The sequence below is a fragment of the Geotrypetes seraphini genome, chromosome 5, assembly GCF_902459505.1.
Source record: "Geotrypetes seraphini chromosome 5, aGeoSer1.1, whole genome shotgun sequence".
Classification (NCBI taxonomy): domain Eukaryota; kingdom Metazoa; phylum Chordata; class Amphibia; order Gymnophiona; family Dermophiidae; genus Geotrypetes; species Geotrypetes seraphini.
The window spans coordinates 152,776,226-152,789,481 of record NC_047088.1 but is presented as its reverse complement, the minus strand read 5'-3'; the positions used below and the strand labels follow the sequence as shown (position 1 = coordinate 152,789,481).

The 13,256-nt window shown below is 43.9% G+C and overlaps 1 protein-coding gene across 3 annotated transcripts in view; it reads right to left on the bottom strand.

The window, feature by feature from the left end:
• The window catches only part of TMEM237 (transmembrane protein 237), a 58,376-nt gene extending 46,937 nt beyond the window's left edge, over positions 1-11,439 (bottom strand). For 2 of the 3 annotated variants that reach the window (XM_033945800.1, XM_033945803.1), the window contains exons 1-2: positions 11,151-11,281; positions 369-400 (exon numbers count right to left, since the gene is read on the bottom strand). In XM_033945800.1, coding sequence (XP_033801691.1) covers positions 369-400; positions 11,151-11,246 — 128 coding nt within the window. In that variant the 5' untranslated portion in view covers positions 11,247-11,281. Of the gene's footprint in view, positions 1-368; positions 401-11,150; positions 11,282-11,321 lie in introns of those variants that run through there. The other variant, XM_033945801.1, reaches the window with a different exon arrangement.
• Positions 11,440-13,256: the final 1,817 nt, after the last annotated feature.

Here is a 13,256-nt window from a genome sequence, read left to right as displayed (position 1 = left end):
TTCAGAGCACATTGGTAAGTACTTTGCAGATGGACTATGTGACAACTGAATGCTAACATCACTACAGAAGAAAACACCAGAACAAATGTCCCTTTTATTTTACAATAGAAATCTGCACATTTACAACTTGAACAGTTTGTCAAAAGCATTAAGTAAAACTTTAATTCTACATCTTTCTTGGCCTTTGTACCACGTGCAGCCTTTGTGCACCCTCGAGATCATTTTTGTTAACCGAATTGAACTACCAGGTGTATAGTGGTATATAAATAACATTTTTTGTAATGTTATATTATTTTATTTATAACAGAATCAAGAACATACATAAATACTCTATTACTGTGGGACCTGGGCAGTTTCTTGTGTCTTACCTTGGGATTAGTGGAAGGGCACGGGGTGGGTACTGAAATCAAATAAACAGAAAGGTTCAGTTACTGCACAGGTACATTACTGTCCCCCGATGGTTACACATCATCCAGTTTCAATTGTGAAGGTCAACAAGACTAAAAACTGGACTTTTCAGAGCAGTTCTTTCTTCAGGACATACCTGACTGCCGATGCTCATGTATGTGGTATACTGCTCATATATAACCAGCACAGAGTTAAATATAAATACATTTAACATCCACAGAAGCCCTCCCCATCAAGTTTCAAGTTTATTAAAAAAAATTTTATACTGCTTACTCAGATTTCTAGGCGGTGTACAAAAATAAAAAAGTATTTTAAAAACACGTTAAGATTAAATTATTAAACAGAACCAGGGTAGGTTAGTAAACACATACCAAAACATATATACTAACTTCACACAATTAGGAAAGAAGGACGAGAACTACAATCTTTGAGAAAAAGAGCACAGTTAGGGGAAAAACTATAAAGCTTGTTTTAGTCCTTAAAAGGACAGTTGTTATCCAAAAGCATCTTGGAACAGGAATGTTTTTCATTTTGCTTTAAATTGCTTTAGCACGGATTCGATACGTAAATGATTAGGCAGCGAATTCCAGAGAGAAAATGCAGTGACAGTGAAATTGTTGGATCTCAGAGTGTTGACTGATTTTAGTGATGGTACGACAAGGAGATTCTGTGACGTAGAACAAAGCGATTTAGAGGGACTATAAGGAATTAAGAACTATCAATGAGCTCTGGTTGATTATTTGAGTGAGTTGTAAAAGTTAAGAGTAAGATTTTGTAACTAGTTCTATATGTTCAACGGGTAGCCAATGTGCGTTGAACAGAAGAGGAGAAACATGATCATATTTCTTAGCGCCACAAATTATCTTGACAGCTGCATTCTGCACTATCTGAAGGCGTCTTATTTCCTTTTTTGTAATGCCTTTATAGAGGCCATTACAATAATCTATACAGGAAATTACCAAAGAATGGATCAGTGTATTCAAGGAAGCTGGGTCTAGTAATTTAGAGAGGTAACGTATCATTCTAAGACAGTGAAAACATTTCTGAACAACTGTACTATGTGTGCAGGAGATGTCACCATATAACTCACTATACAACATAAGCAATTATTCTAATTCAGTTGCCATCTCTAACACCAATACAGACATCATTCACTACCAAACATATTGTGAAATAACTCAAACTAACCCTCCCTTTTACAAAACCACAAAAGCGTTTTTAGCACAGGCCAGCACGCTGAATACTCTGCACTGCTCCCGATGCTCATAGGGTCTCTATGAGCGTTGGGAGCAGCACAGAGCATTCAATGTGCCAGCTTTCACAGTTTTGTAAAAGGGGGGGGGGGGGGGAGGGACAAAAAAGAGCATCCGACCCTATAAATAAAAGCACAATACATATAATATAAACATTAAAATATTTAATAATGCCTAAAAATAAACTAATTAACCTAAACACCTGACAACAAATTCTTCAAAACACACTCAGAAAATAAACAGCAGTGAGAGGCATTACATTAAGTTTCAAGTTTATTAAAAATTGAGAGCCATGGAATAGAGGGTGAAATACTCACGTGGATTAAAAACTGGCTAGCAGATAGGAAACATAAAGTGAGGGTAAATGGACAATACTTGGACTGGAAGAACGTCACCAGTGGGGTGCCGCAGGGCTCGGTGCTTGGACCCGTGCTCTACAACATATTCATAAACGATCTGGAAGTGGGTACGAGTGAGGTGATTAAATTTGGAGACGATACAAAGTTATTCAGAGTAGTGAAGATGAAGGGGGATTGTGAAGATCTGCAACGTGACATAACCACACTCGAGAAATGGGCATCGACATGGCATGAGGTTCAACATGGATAAGTGTAAGGTAATGCATTTCAATATCAAAAATCCCATACACGAATACAAGATGTCCGGGGCGGTACTTGGAAAGACCCCCCAGGAAAGAGACTTGGGAGTATTGGTTGACAAGTCAATGAAGCCATCTGCGCAATGCGCGGCAGCAGCGAAAAGTGCGACCAGAATGCTAGGAATGATTAAAAAGGGGACCACGAACAGATCGGAGAAGGTCATCATGCCATTGTACTGGGCCATGGTACGCCCTCACTTGGAATACTGCGTCCAGCACTGGTCACCGTATATGAAGGAGGACACGGTTCTACTTGAAAGGGTCCAGAAAAGAGCGACTAAAATGGTTAAGGGGTTGGAGGAATTGCCATACAGTGAGTGATTAGAGAAGCTGGGCCTCTTCTCCCTTAAAGAGAGGGGACATGATCGAAACATTCAAGATAATGAAGGGAATAGACTTAGTAGATAAAGACAGGTTGTTCACCCTCTCCAAGGTAGAGAGAACGAGAGAACCTAACGGATGTAGCGGTATATAAGAAATAAATTACATTACATTACATTACATTACATTACACTCTCTAAAATTAAAAGGGGATGGATTCCGTACAAATGTAAGGAAGTTCTTCTTCACCCAGGGAGTGGTAGAGAACTGGAATGCTCTTCCGGAGTCTGTCATAAGGGAAAACACCCTCCAGGGATTCAAGACAATGTTGGACAAGTTCCTGCTGAATGAGAACGAACGCAGGTAGGGCTGGTCTCGGTTTAGGCAATGATCTTTGACCTGGGAGCCGCCGCATGAGTGGACTGCTGGGCGCGATGGACCACTGGTCTGACCCAGCAGCGACTGTTCTTATGCTGCCTAATCAGGCTTCTAGGCGGTATACAATACTAATAATAGAGAATAGATATAATAAAAACAAATTATAATACTAACAAAGATGAACAAACAGAGAAATTACCAGAGCTCCCCACTCGACCATCTCAGAAACCGATTGGGACATCTAATGAAGATTCCCAAAGTTTTGGGGCATGGTCTCAACTAGGTCCAGAGTTAGGAGCCCCTTTATTTGGGCCACGTTTTTGCATCCGTGGAAGATGTCGAGCGGGGTCCCTCCTTGAAACTGAGCCAGTTGACATGGAATAATTAAAGATGCATACACTTAAAAAAAAATAAATTATACATAGCTCATGTACTATTTCTCTTTTCACTTAAAATCTTCAATAAAAATTTGAGTGGAAAAGAGCATATGGTGCTATAATGCATGCAGAATTAGAAACTTCTAATGCCAAACATAGATCACAAAACCAGGCATGAAATATCCAAAAGAAAACAGGCATATAATATTGAAAACCTTACGATATTTGGATCAGGACAACAATCACCTTTCATATAATATAGAACAACAGTAGTTTATAAACTAAGAATGAGAATCAGTCCTAAATCAGGAATTCTCAAACCATTCCTCAGGACACACTTAGCTAGTCTGGTTTTCAAGATAACCCCTATGAATTTACATGCGTTAGATTTGCATACATTGCCCCCATTATATGTAAATCTATCTCATGCAGATTCATTGTGGGTATCCTGAATACCTAACCGAGTGTATTCCGAGGACTAGGTTGAGAACCCTTGGGCTAAACAGATAACTGGCAAACATCAAGGGAAGGAGCGCCATCCAACGTAATTCCACTCACAACAGATCTTAACTCCACCCCACCATCACATACACACATGAAGGGTAAAGGCATACCGGCAAGTTTTCTAAACTGGTGCCTAGAGGTCAAGTCTGGCTCAAGGGATTGTGGCACCATGGGCCAACTTTTGCTTCAATGCATCCCCCTTCCGAATTGGTGCAGTCAGATAACAAGGAATACACATTTTAACAACAGATGAGCCTTGACCTCAAATAAATAAAATAAAGTACTTTCAAAGTTCTTTCTAATGGACCAAAAAAATAATTCCATGCAGAAAGTTGTAGCTAAACAGTTATTTCTATAGCGCTACTAGACATACGCAGCACTGCACATCAAAACATAGAAGGTCCCTGCTCAAAAGAGCTTACAATAGTGAATCAAGACAAACTGACAAGAAGGTGCATCTATACATAGCATATATGTACAGAACTAACTCACCACTTGTTTCTTTCCCATCATTATATGGCAGTGTCTGAGAAAGCTTATGAATGGCTTCCCTAGTCTGGCAATGCTTACATTGATCCTTCTTAAATCTTTAACTAAAATAGTCCTAGGACAGTAGTCTGGGATTAGAGGATTATTCTCTGTCCTCTGTTACTGAGATCAGAGAAGAATTTAGGCTGCACAAACTTCACAAATCTTTAAGACCCTGGCCTTTTTCACAAATGCCCTCTGCTGACTAGAACAGACTGATAAACAAGATAATATGACTTCCCTATGCGGAAAGGATAAAGTGGCTAGGGCTCTTCAGTCTGGAGAAGACACAGCTCAGGGGTCAGGGAAGATATGATAGAGGTCTCTAAAATACTGATCAGAGTGGAACAAATAGATGTGAATTGCTTGTTTACTCTTTCCAAAAATACTAGGACTACGAGGCATGCAATAAAACTAGCAAGTAGCAGATTTAAAACAAAACAGAGAAAATATTTCTTTGCTCAACATGTAATTAAACTCTGGAATTCATTGCTGGAGAATGTAGTGAAAGTGGTTAGCTTAGCAGAGTCTAAGAAAGGTTTGGATAATTTCCTAATTAAGAGAATTCCATAAGCCATTATTAAGATGGCTTGGGGAAATCCACTGCTTATTCCTAGGATAAGCAGGAAAAAATATCTGTTTTTCTTATTGGGATCTTGCCAGGTACTTGTGAACTGGGTTGGACACTATTGGAAACAGGATACTGGGCTTGATGGACCTTTGATTTGTCCCAGTATGCCAACTCTTATGTTCAACAGACAACTAGTAATTTCCCAGAAGGCTATGGAAACAAGTTGCTTCCTCTCCCTAGGCTAGTTATCAAAATCAGCTTATATATTTTAGAAACAGGTGGCTACCTTATTTATATCATTTTATGTATATGCTACCTATCAAGCCATAAAACATGTGATTCTAAAATGGGAATTCCAAAAGACTTTCAGCAAGGTCTCATGATACAGCCCATGCACAATGTAGGACAAGACCAAAGTTGGCAATTTATTTTCAACACAGGCACCAGGTAGGTGCCTACTTTCCTTTAGAGCAGCGCTTGTCAATCTATTTGTGGCCATGACCCAAATGGTGGCCTAATAAAATTGTGACTCCCCTCTTATGGAGATCCCACTTGAGGTAATTAGAAAAAGGTTCAAAAAAGAGTGACCAAAATAAGAACATAAGAATAGCCTTACACAGGGTCAGACCAATGATCCATCAATCCCAGTAGCCTGTTCTCACGGTGGCCAATACAGGTCACTAGTACCTGGCCAAAATCCAAAGAGTAGCAACAATCTATGCTATCAATCCAGAGGACAGGATGGAACTCCTCTCATATGATGAAAGACTAGAGATTGGAGGGGAGCTCTTCAGTATGGAAAGGGAAGGATTAGGTTCTTACCCTGATAACTCTCTTTCCTGTTGAACAGCATACAATTCCTTATGGAGCCACCGAAGCAATGACTGATTTCAGTTTCTATCCAGAATCTGGGAACTTTCAACGCTGCATTGACTGCCTTGAGATCTAGGATTGAACTCCAATCTGAGTTTTTCTTGGGCACTATGAAGCATATAGCATATCTGTCTGAGCCTGAATCTGCATCTGGAACCAGCTCTATGACTCCAATTTCTAATAGCCTTAACACCGTCACTCTGACCTTGGCAGCCTTCTCCTATCTTCCTGCTGCAGAGTTCAAGAAGAGGTCCAGGACAGGGCAATACAATTCGAGCTTGTAGCCTTCTCAAAGTATGTCCAGCACCCACTGGTCTGAAGAAATATGTGCCCAAGTCTCCCAGAACAACAAAAGTCTCCCTCCTATACAGGGGAACTCAGAGGTTGACCTGGCTTCATTGGGAATTCTTAGAATTGGCTGCTGAATAAGAGCTGGATGTCTGAGCTCTTCTGGAGTTACCAAACCTTTGCTAAATCATTGATAGGACTTTTGTGATGAGAATCTCTGACCCATACTGCGGTCTTCTGTAGCCATGAAAGGAACCCCGACTGGAACTGTCTGATCCTCGTGGTCTACTGTCTATCAAGGATTTAGGTCCACCATCCATTACACTTGTCATCAGGTTATCCAGTCCTTTGCCCAAGAGCATTTGCCTCTTAAAGGGGAGTCTGCTCAAAGTAGCTTTAGACACTGAATCGTCTTCCCACTGCCTGATCCAGAGCATTCTGCGGACAGAGATTGTAAAAGCTAAGGCTTTACTCAGAACTCTGAGCATATCATAGCATCAGTCAGGACAAGGGGCAAACAGCTTTCACCATAAAGGATGCTGTGGCTGCTGCCTTAAGGCCTAAAGCCAGCACCTCAAATTGTCTTTTTGAGGACCAAATCCACTCTGCGATCCTGTGTATCCTTCAGGAACATGCTCCCTTCACTAGGCATTATAATCCATTTAGTAACTTGCACTACCAGCAAATCCATTTTAGGTGCTGTAAGCAATTGCTGAAATTCTGAAGCCATGGGATACAATTTTTTTGCCCTCATCCCCATTAAGGGGACCTTCTGGTGCGTCCCAGTGTTCCATTGTCATCCTGGTAATCTCAGAGTGAGAAGGGATGCATGTGGACTGTGATTTGGTGCATAACTGCAAAAGACGAGTGGCCGAGACTGTAGATCAAACTCCTGCAAAGAAACTGCAACAACTTCAGTTAAATCTCACGATTTAAAGTCTTTGCACCATCAAATCCTCACCCTGGTCTAGGGCTGACACTGATTCCTGGCTGTCTGCCCCAATCTGTGAAACAGAATCCTCCAAAGAGGATATTTTCTTGGAGATCAATGGCATAGTGTCCGATTCCAAATCATTTCCAGCCCTTTTCTGATTGGACCTCTGGTTTCTGCAGCTCCACAGACTGTGAAGGGGCTTCGCCCTGAGGTAACCCTCTCTGTGCACCTCCCTGCTGACACCCTGTAGGTGTTCCTTTATACATCAGGGTCACAAAATTGGAGTCAAAGACCTGACCTGGATCCTCCAGGGACATCTGCCAGTCCAAATTTAACCTCCTCTTAAGGTCAGGCGCTTCCACACAGCAGCGCTTTACTGGCGATGCGTACTTGCGGTTTAGGAGCCAGTGTTTTCAGATCCAGCTCTTGTGCTTTCTGTGACTCATGACTCTCAGAAGGACCAGAGGGGGCTAAAGCCCATGGCTCCAAAGCACACAGGTACATGGACGCTCCTCAGGTGCCCATCCAGTACAAACTTGGCATGATAGAGGGGTAAAACCACCCGAGGAGTCCATTATTATCGATTTAAACTAAAATTGAAGTGTTTTGGAGGCAGATAGAGGCTTTTAGGGAAATCCAAGATGGCCACCACAGCAGCATTTTGGCGCTAAAAAATGACCCGTTGGGGCAAAACTAAAAGTTAAAAAATGCTGAAAATAGGATTTTAGAAGTGGGGACCCTTGGGAAGCCTCCCCAAAAAACCTTAGCTTTGACAATTTCTGACCCGCCCTATTTTCCCATAGACAGTAATGAACTATATTCATATAACTACCATGTGCTGTGCCTGCATCAGTTTGTCACTGTCTCAGGCAAGCAAGTGCAGCTCCAGTGGCTTGTCTCTTTGGAATGTCTTTTATTCAGGTTCTAAAACTCTCAGCCCCTCACAATTCTTCAGGGAGGAGGGGGGGATGCAGCCAACCTCTGCAGTCTCCCAGCCAGTCACAGAGTCTAATCAGCCTGCATTCCATGCCTGACTCCACAGGGGTGAGCACTGCTCCCACAGAACCTATCCCTGAGCTTCCAAGTGCAGAGAAGGTCGACCAGACAGGTACCCTTTTAGAAGTTTGGTCCTCCTGGCTACAGACCCAAACTCCTCTCGTAAGAGGAAAGACTAAAAAGGTTAGGGGTCTTCAGCTTGGAAAAGAGATGGCTGAGGGGAGATATGATTGAAGTCTACAAAATCCTGAGTGGAGTAGAATGGGTACAAATAGATCGATTTTTCACTAGGGGACTAGGGGACACTCAAAGTTACAGGGCAATACTTTTAAAACCAATAGAAGGAAATTATTTTTTTTCACTCAGAGAATAGTTAAGCTCTGGAACGCATTGCCAGAGGTTGTGATAAGAGCAGATAGTGTAGCTGGTTTTCAGAAAGGTTTGGACAATTTTCTGGAGGAAAAGTCCATGTAATCTGTTATTGAGAAAGACATGGGGGAAGCCACTGCTTGCCCTGGATCGGTAACACGGAATGTTGTACTCTTTGGGTTTTGGAGATACTTGTGACCTGGATTAGCCACCATAAGGACAGGCTAGATAGACCATTGGTCTGACCCAGTAAGGCTATTCTTATGTTCTCCCAGGCAGAGCTGTCCCAGGACTACTGGGAACCTCTTAGCACAAGGAAGCCTCGAAAAAGATCGGATTAATACCCAAAAATAACAAATCTAGTACAGACCACAGGAAAAGACACCTTCTCAACTCACTTGTAGAAGTTAAGACTGAAGAGAGAGAAGACTGAACAGGGAGACAAGGAGGCAGATCTGAGAAAAATGATTGATGCCTTCTACAATCCAACTCACACACAACCCATCCGTAAGGAATCGTATGCTGTTGCAGAGGAAGAGACAATCAACTAGCAGCTCTGCACAGGCAGAAGCACAGGAAGGATACGTGTAAGTATTAGCATCTTTGAGAACTGCTCCCCTCAAGGGGTAATTCTGCAAGGAGTTGCCTATTTATAAGCAGCAAGAAGGTGCATAAACAGTGTATTTTAACCACTTACAAGCAAATGACCTCTTATACAACGCTAACTGGCAGAAAAGTAAGCACCATGATTTGGCATAGTGGCATAGTAAGGGAGGGGCAAGGGTGGCGGTCCGCCCCAGGTGCCATGTTGGTGGAGGCGCCAACACCCCTCCCCCTCTCCATCCCCGCCTCTTCCTATTCCTCCTTCCACGCACGCACCCCCTTCCCTTCTCCCATACCTCTAGTTGAAGAAGTTGTTTGCAGCGATCAACTTCGTGCTCTTCGCAACCCCTTCGGCTCTCCCGCTGACGTCACTTCTGGGTGCCATGCATAGGAAATGACGTCAGAGGGAGAGTCAACAGGGTCGCAAAGAGCATGTTGTTGATCGCTGCAAGCAACAACTTCAACTAGAGATATCAGGGAAGGGGGTCATGCGCAGCAGGCAGGATCGGGGAAGGAGTGGGGGGGGGCAGAGAAAGAGGGTGGGGGAAGGGCATCTCTCACCCTCGCTATGCCAATGGGTGCTGAAACATTCTCAGCCCAACCAAGAGAGAATGACATGGATATGGTTCAATCAATGATCTGAAACAATATCAAAACATAGAATTTTGTTTCTGCAAACTGACACTTAACTAGGGTTACCAGATGTCCAGGAAAATTCAGACATGTCCTCTTTTTAAAGGATTGTCCGGGTGCCTAGGGGGATTTCCAAAACATGCAGTTTATCTGGGTTTTAGAAGGCCCCGCGCTCAGGGCCACATATGGAGAGCCTCTGAGCATACACAGAGGTGGCGTGACATCATCACATCACATCCACACATGCACAGAGGCCCTCCAGATGCGGCCCTAAGCTCGGGGAAGAAAATAAGTTCACGGGGGGGGGGGGGGGGAACTGGAATGGGAATGAGGCGGGGCCATGTGTCCTCTTTCTGCCAATGAAATTTGGTAATTACTACTACTATTTAACGCTTATATAGCACTGAAAGACATATGCTACACTGTACATTTTGACATTTAATAGATGTTCCCTGCTCAGAAGAGCTTACAATCTAACTTGGACAGACAGGGTTTAAGATGCAGAACCCAAGGTGAGAGGAATTAGGAGTTGAAGGTAGTCTCGAAGAGGTGGGCTTTTAACTGGGCCTTGAACACTGCCAGAAATAACAAAATAAGATAAACACACTCTTTTCAGCTACAGTGGCAAAATAATGCTCAGAATTTAAGAAGCTGGTTGGTTGGGCTGAGAACTTTTCAGCACCCCTTCGCTAGCGAACATATCCATAGATAAAGTCGGGGTGGGGGGGGAGAAGAAGAGAACATGGGCACAAAGCACGTGGCATAGAAAGGGTGAGTGGTGAGTGGTGCTCCCCCCCCCCCCAGTCACTTCTTAGGCGCAGGTCCTGGAAGTGATGCGGGCAGCAACGTGCACTGGGGAAGTAAAAGAGGTACAGGGGAAGGCAAGGGGCATGCACAGAAAGGAGGGGGGTGGAGAGGAGGAGGGGTGCCACACCCGAGGCAGACTGTTCTCCCCCCCCCCCCCTGCACAAGCATGTATACAATTTATAAATAATGTACACATGTTGTACCACAACTAGGCACTGGCATGTACACCAGATTTTAGGGCTGCTGTTAAGTGCTCATGCCAAAGGTAAGCAAGTTTTCAGCCACTTGCACCAGTATTCTGCAAAGAAATGTAAGTGCCTATTTTTCTTTAGAGAATAGGCTTAAACTAGTTCCATAACCAGCACCTCTGGTAAGTGCCAAGACGTCAAAAGCCCTGAATAACAACAAACTAATTTAGATTTTATAACAGAACAGAATATTGAGTGTACAGTAGTAATACTAACTAAAAAATATGCCCTACTCCCACTATCAAATCCCCAAATGGCTCCAATTAATCTTTGGCACAAACGGTGGTATGTATCTAGGCAGATTTCCTTTTTTATTTTTTCCAATTTAACAAATATTTTCTCTTTGCATCCTAATTTCTTGCCCCAGAGAAACCAAGTCGCACACGGCGTATTACACACACCGAGAACCATTGTTCAAACGCTACAGGAGTCAGGCTCGTTCTCGTCTCCCACCCCACCCCGGTCTGTCCGCCTCTCTGCTTTCCCCGGTCTAACATGTCTTCCCTTCTCCTCCCCGTTCGCAATCCAGAATCTCTCCCCCATCATCTCAAAGTTTCCCTCCCCTGTCCTACCTCCAAATTCATTCCTAAGATCGCCCACCACCACCACCGAGTTCCTTCCCCGACGCCACGCCCCTTTGGCTGCGTTCTGCCTTGCTTGGAAACGAGAAGTTGCGTCAGGGGAGGGCGGGGCCTGTGGCGGGCAATCTGAAAAGACGGAAAACAGATGGATCTTATTTAGTGAGTCACTATGCTGGGTTGGCCGGGATCTGCATGGAAGGCGCAAGGAAGACCCGTGCTTGGAAATCTCTTAAGAGGCAGTGTCCCTCTCAAACTTTCTGAAGCCGGGCACACTAAACGTAGTGATCACGGCTTGAGGCACCCAGAAGTCTGCGCATGTGCAGAGGCCCTCCAGATGGGCCCTGAGACGCCAGTAATAATAATAATAATAATAATTTTATTCTTATATACCGCCATACCCAGCGAGTTCTAGGCGGTTTACATTAAATTAGATTAGGATCCGCATAGACTTGTAGATTTACAACAAATTTATCGGATTTACAACAACTGTCGCCAAACTTGGCAGATGAAAAAGGGAAATTTACAACAAATTTAGCCAACTTCGTAGATGAAGAGGGCAGAATTACAACAAATTTATCGGATTTACAATAGAGAGTTGCGCGGGGACAGAAATCCCACCCGTCCCCACCCGTCCCCGCCAAAATCCCACCCATCCCCACCCGTCCCCGTGAGGAATCCCTCCGTCCCCACCCGTCCCCGTGAGGAATCCCTCCGTCCCCACCCGTCCCCGCGAGGAATCCCCTCCGTCCCCACCCGTCCCCGCGAGGAATCCCCTCCGTCCCCACCCGTTCCCGCGAGGAATCCCCTCCGTCACCATCCTTCCCTATAAACTTCAGAAATAGTTATTTTATTTAATTATGCTACTGAATTAAAGGCTCTGGTAGAGACCCATTTACAAATAAGCAAAGAGACTATTAATTTGGAAATATTAATTGGGAAGAATACATACTTTGTAAATGGGTTTCTACCAGAACCTCTAATGTAAATATAAAATATAAATACTCAGCTGATGAGAACCCACAAACTGTCAGCTGAGGACTTCCTTTGCAGTTGGCCTGGGGTCCCTTTTGCCAAGCTTGGCAGGCAGCAGTAGCGTCCCTGAGTCACAGATGCTGGCACCTCAGTGGCTCATGGATGCTGCCAGCAACTGCTGCGCTTGGTGGAGGGGAGTTCTGACCATCTCTAGAGGAGGTCCTCTGCTGGCGGTGCTTGGGGATCCCCACCAGTCACAGCAAGGGCCAACAAGTACTTCAACACTGTAGAAATAAAACCAGAAATGCATTTCCTTTTCTTTTGAACACAAAACAAAGATATCTGCCATATACATTTCCCAAGGCAGATGACTCTATGCAATGTCACCTCGGTAACAAAATACAAAAATAGACAAATACACCCCCTCCCTTTTTACTAAACCACAATAGTAGGTTTTAGCACAGGGAGTTACGCTGAATGCCTCGCGCTGCTCTCAATGCTCATAGGCTCCCTGCGCTAAAAAACAATATTGCGGTTTAGTAAAAGGGAGCCATAGTGCAAAATATAGACAGCAGATATAAATTCTCAAAACAGACACATTTTGATCACTAAATTGAAAATAAAATCATTTTTCCTATCTTTGCTGTTTGGTGATTTCATGAGTCTCTGGTTGCACTTTCTTCTTCTGACTGTGCATCCAATCTTTCTTCCTTTCTTTCAGCCTCCTGTATGTTTCCTCTCCTCCAGACCTCATTCTCTCCCCCAACTTTTTCTTTCTGTCTCCCTGTTCCCCCTTCTTTCTGTCTCTCTGTCTGCCCCCTTTCTTTCTTTCTCCGTGCCCTCCCCCAAGCCACTCGGTTTGCTGCCACCGCCATCGGGGAATAGTCCCCAAGCCACCGCTGTCCCAAGCTTTCCCTGCAGAAGCGTCGCGCTGACCAGCATTCCGCTCCCTGA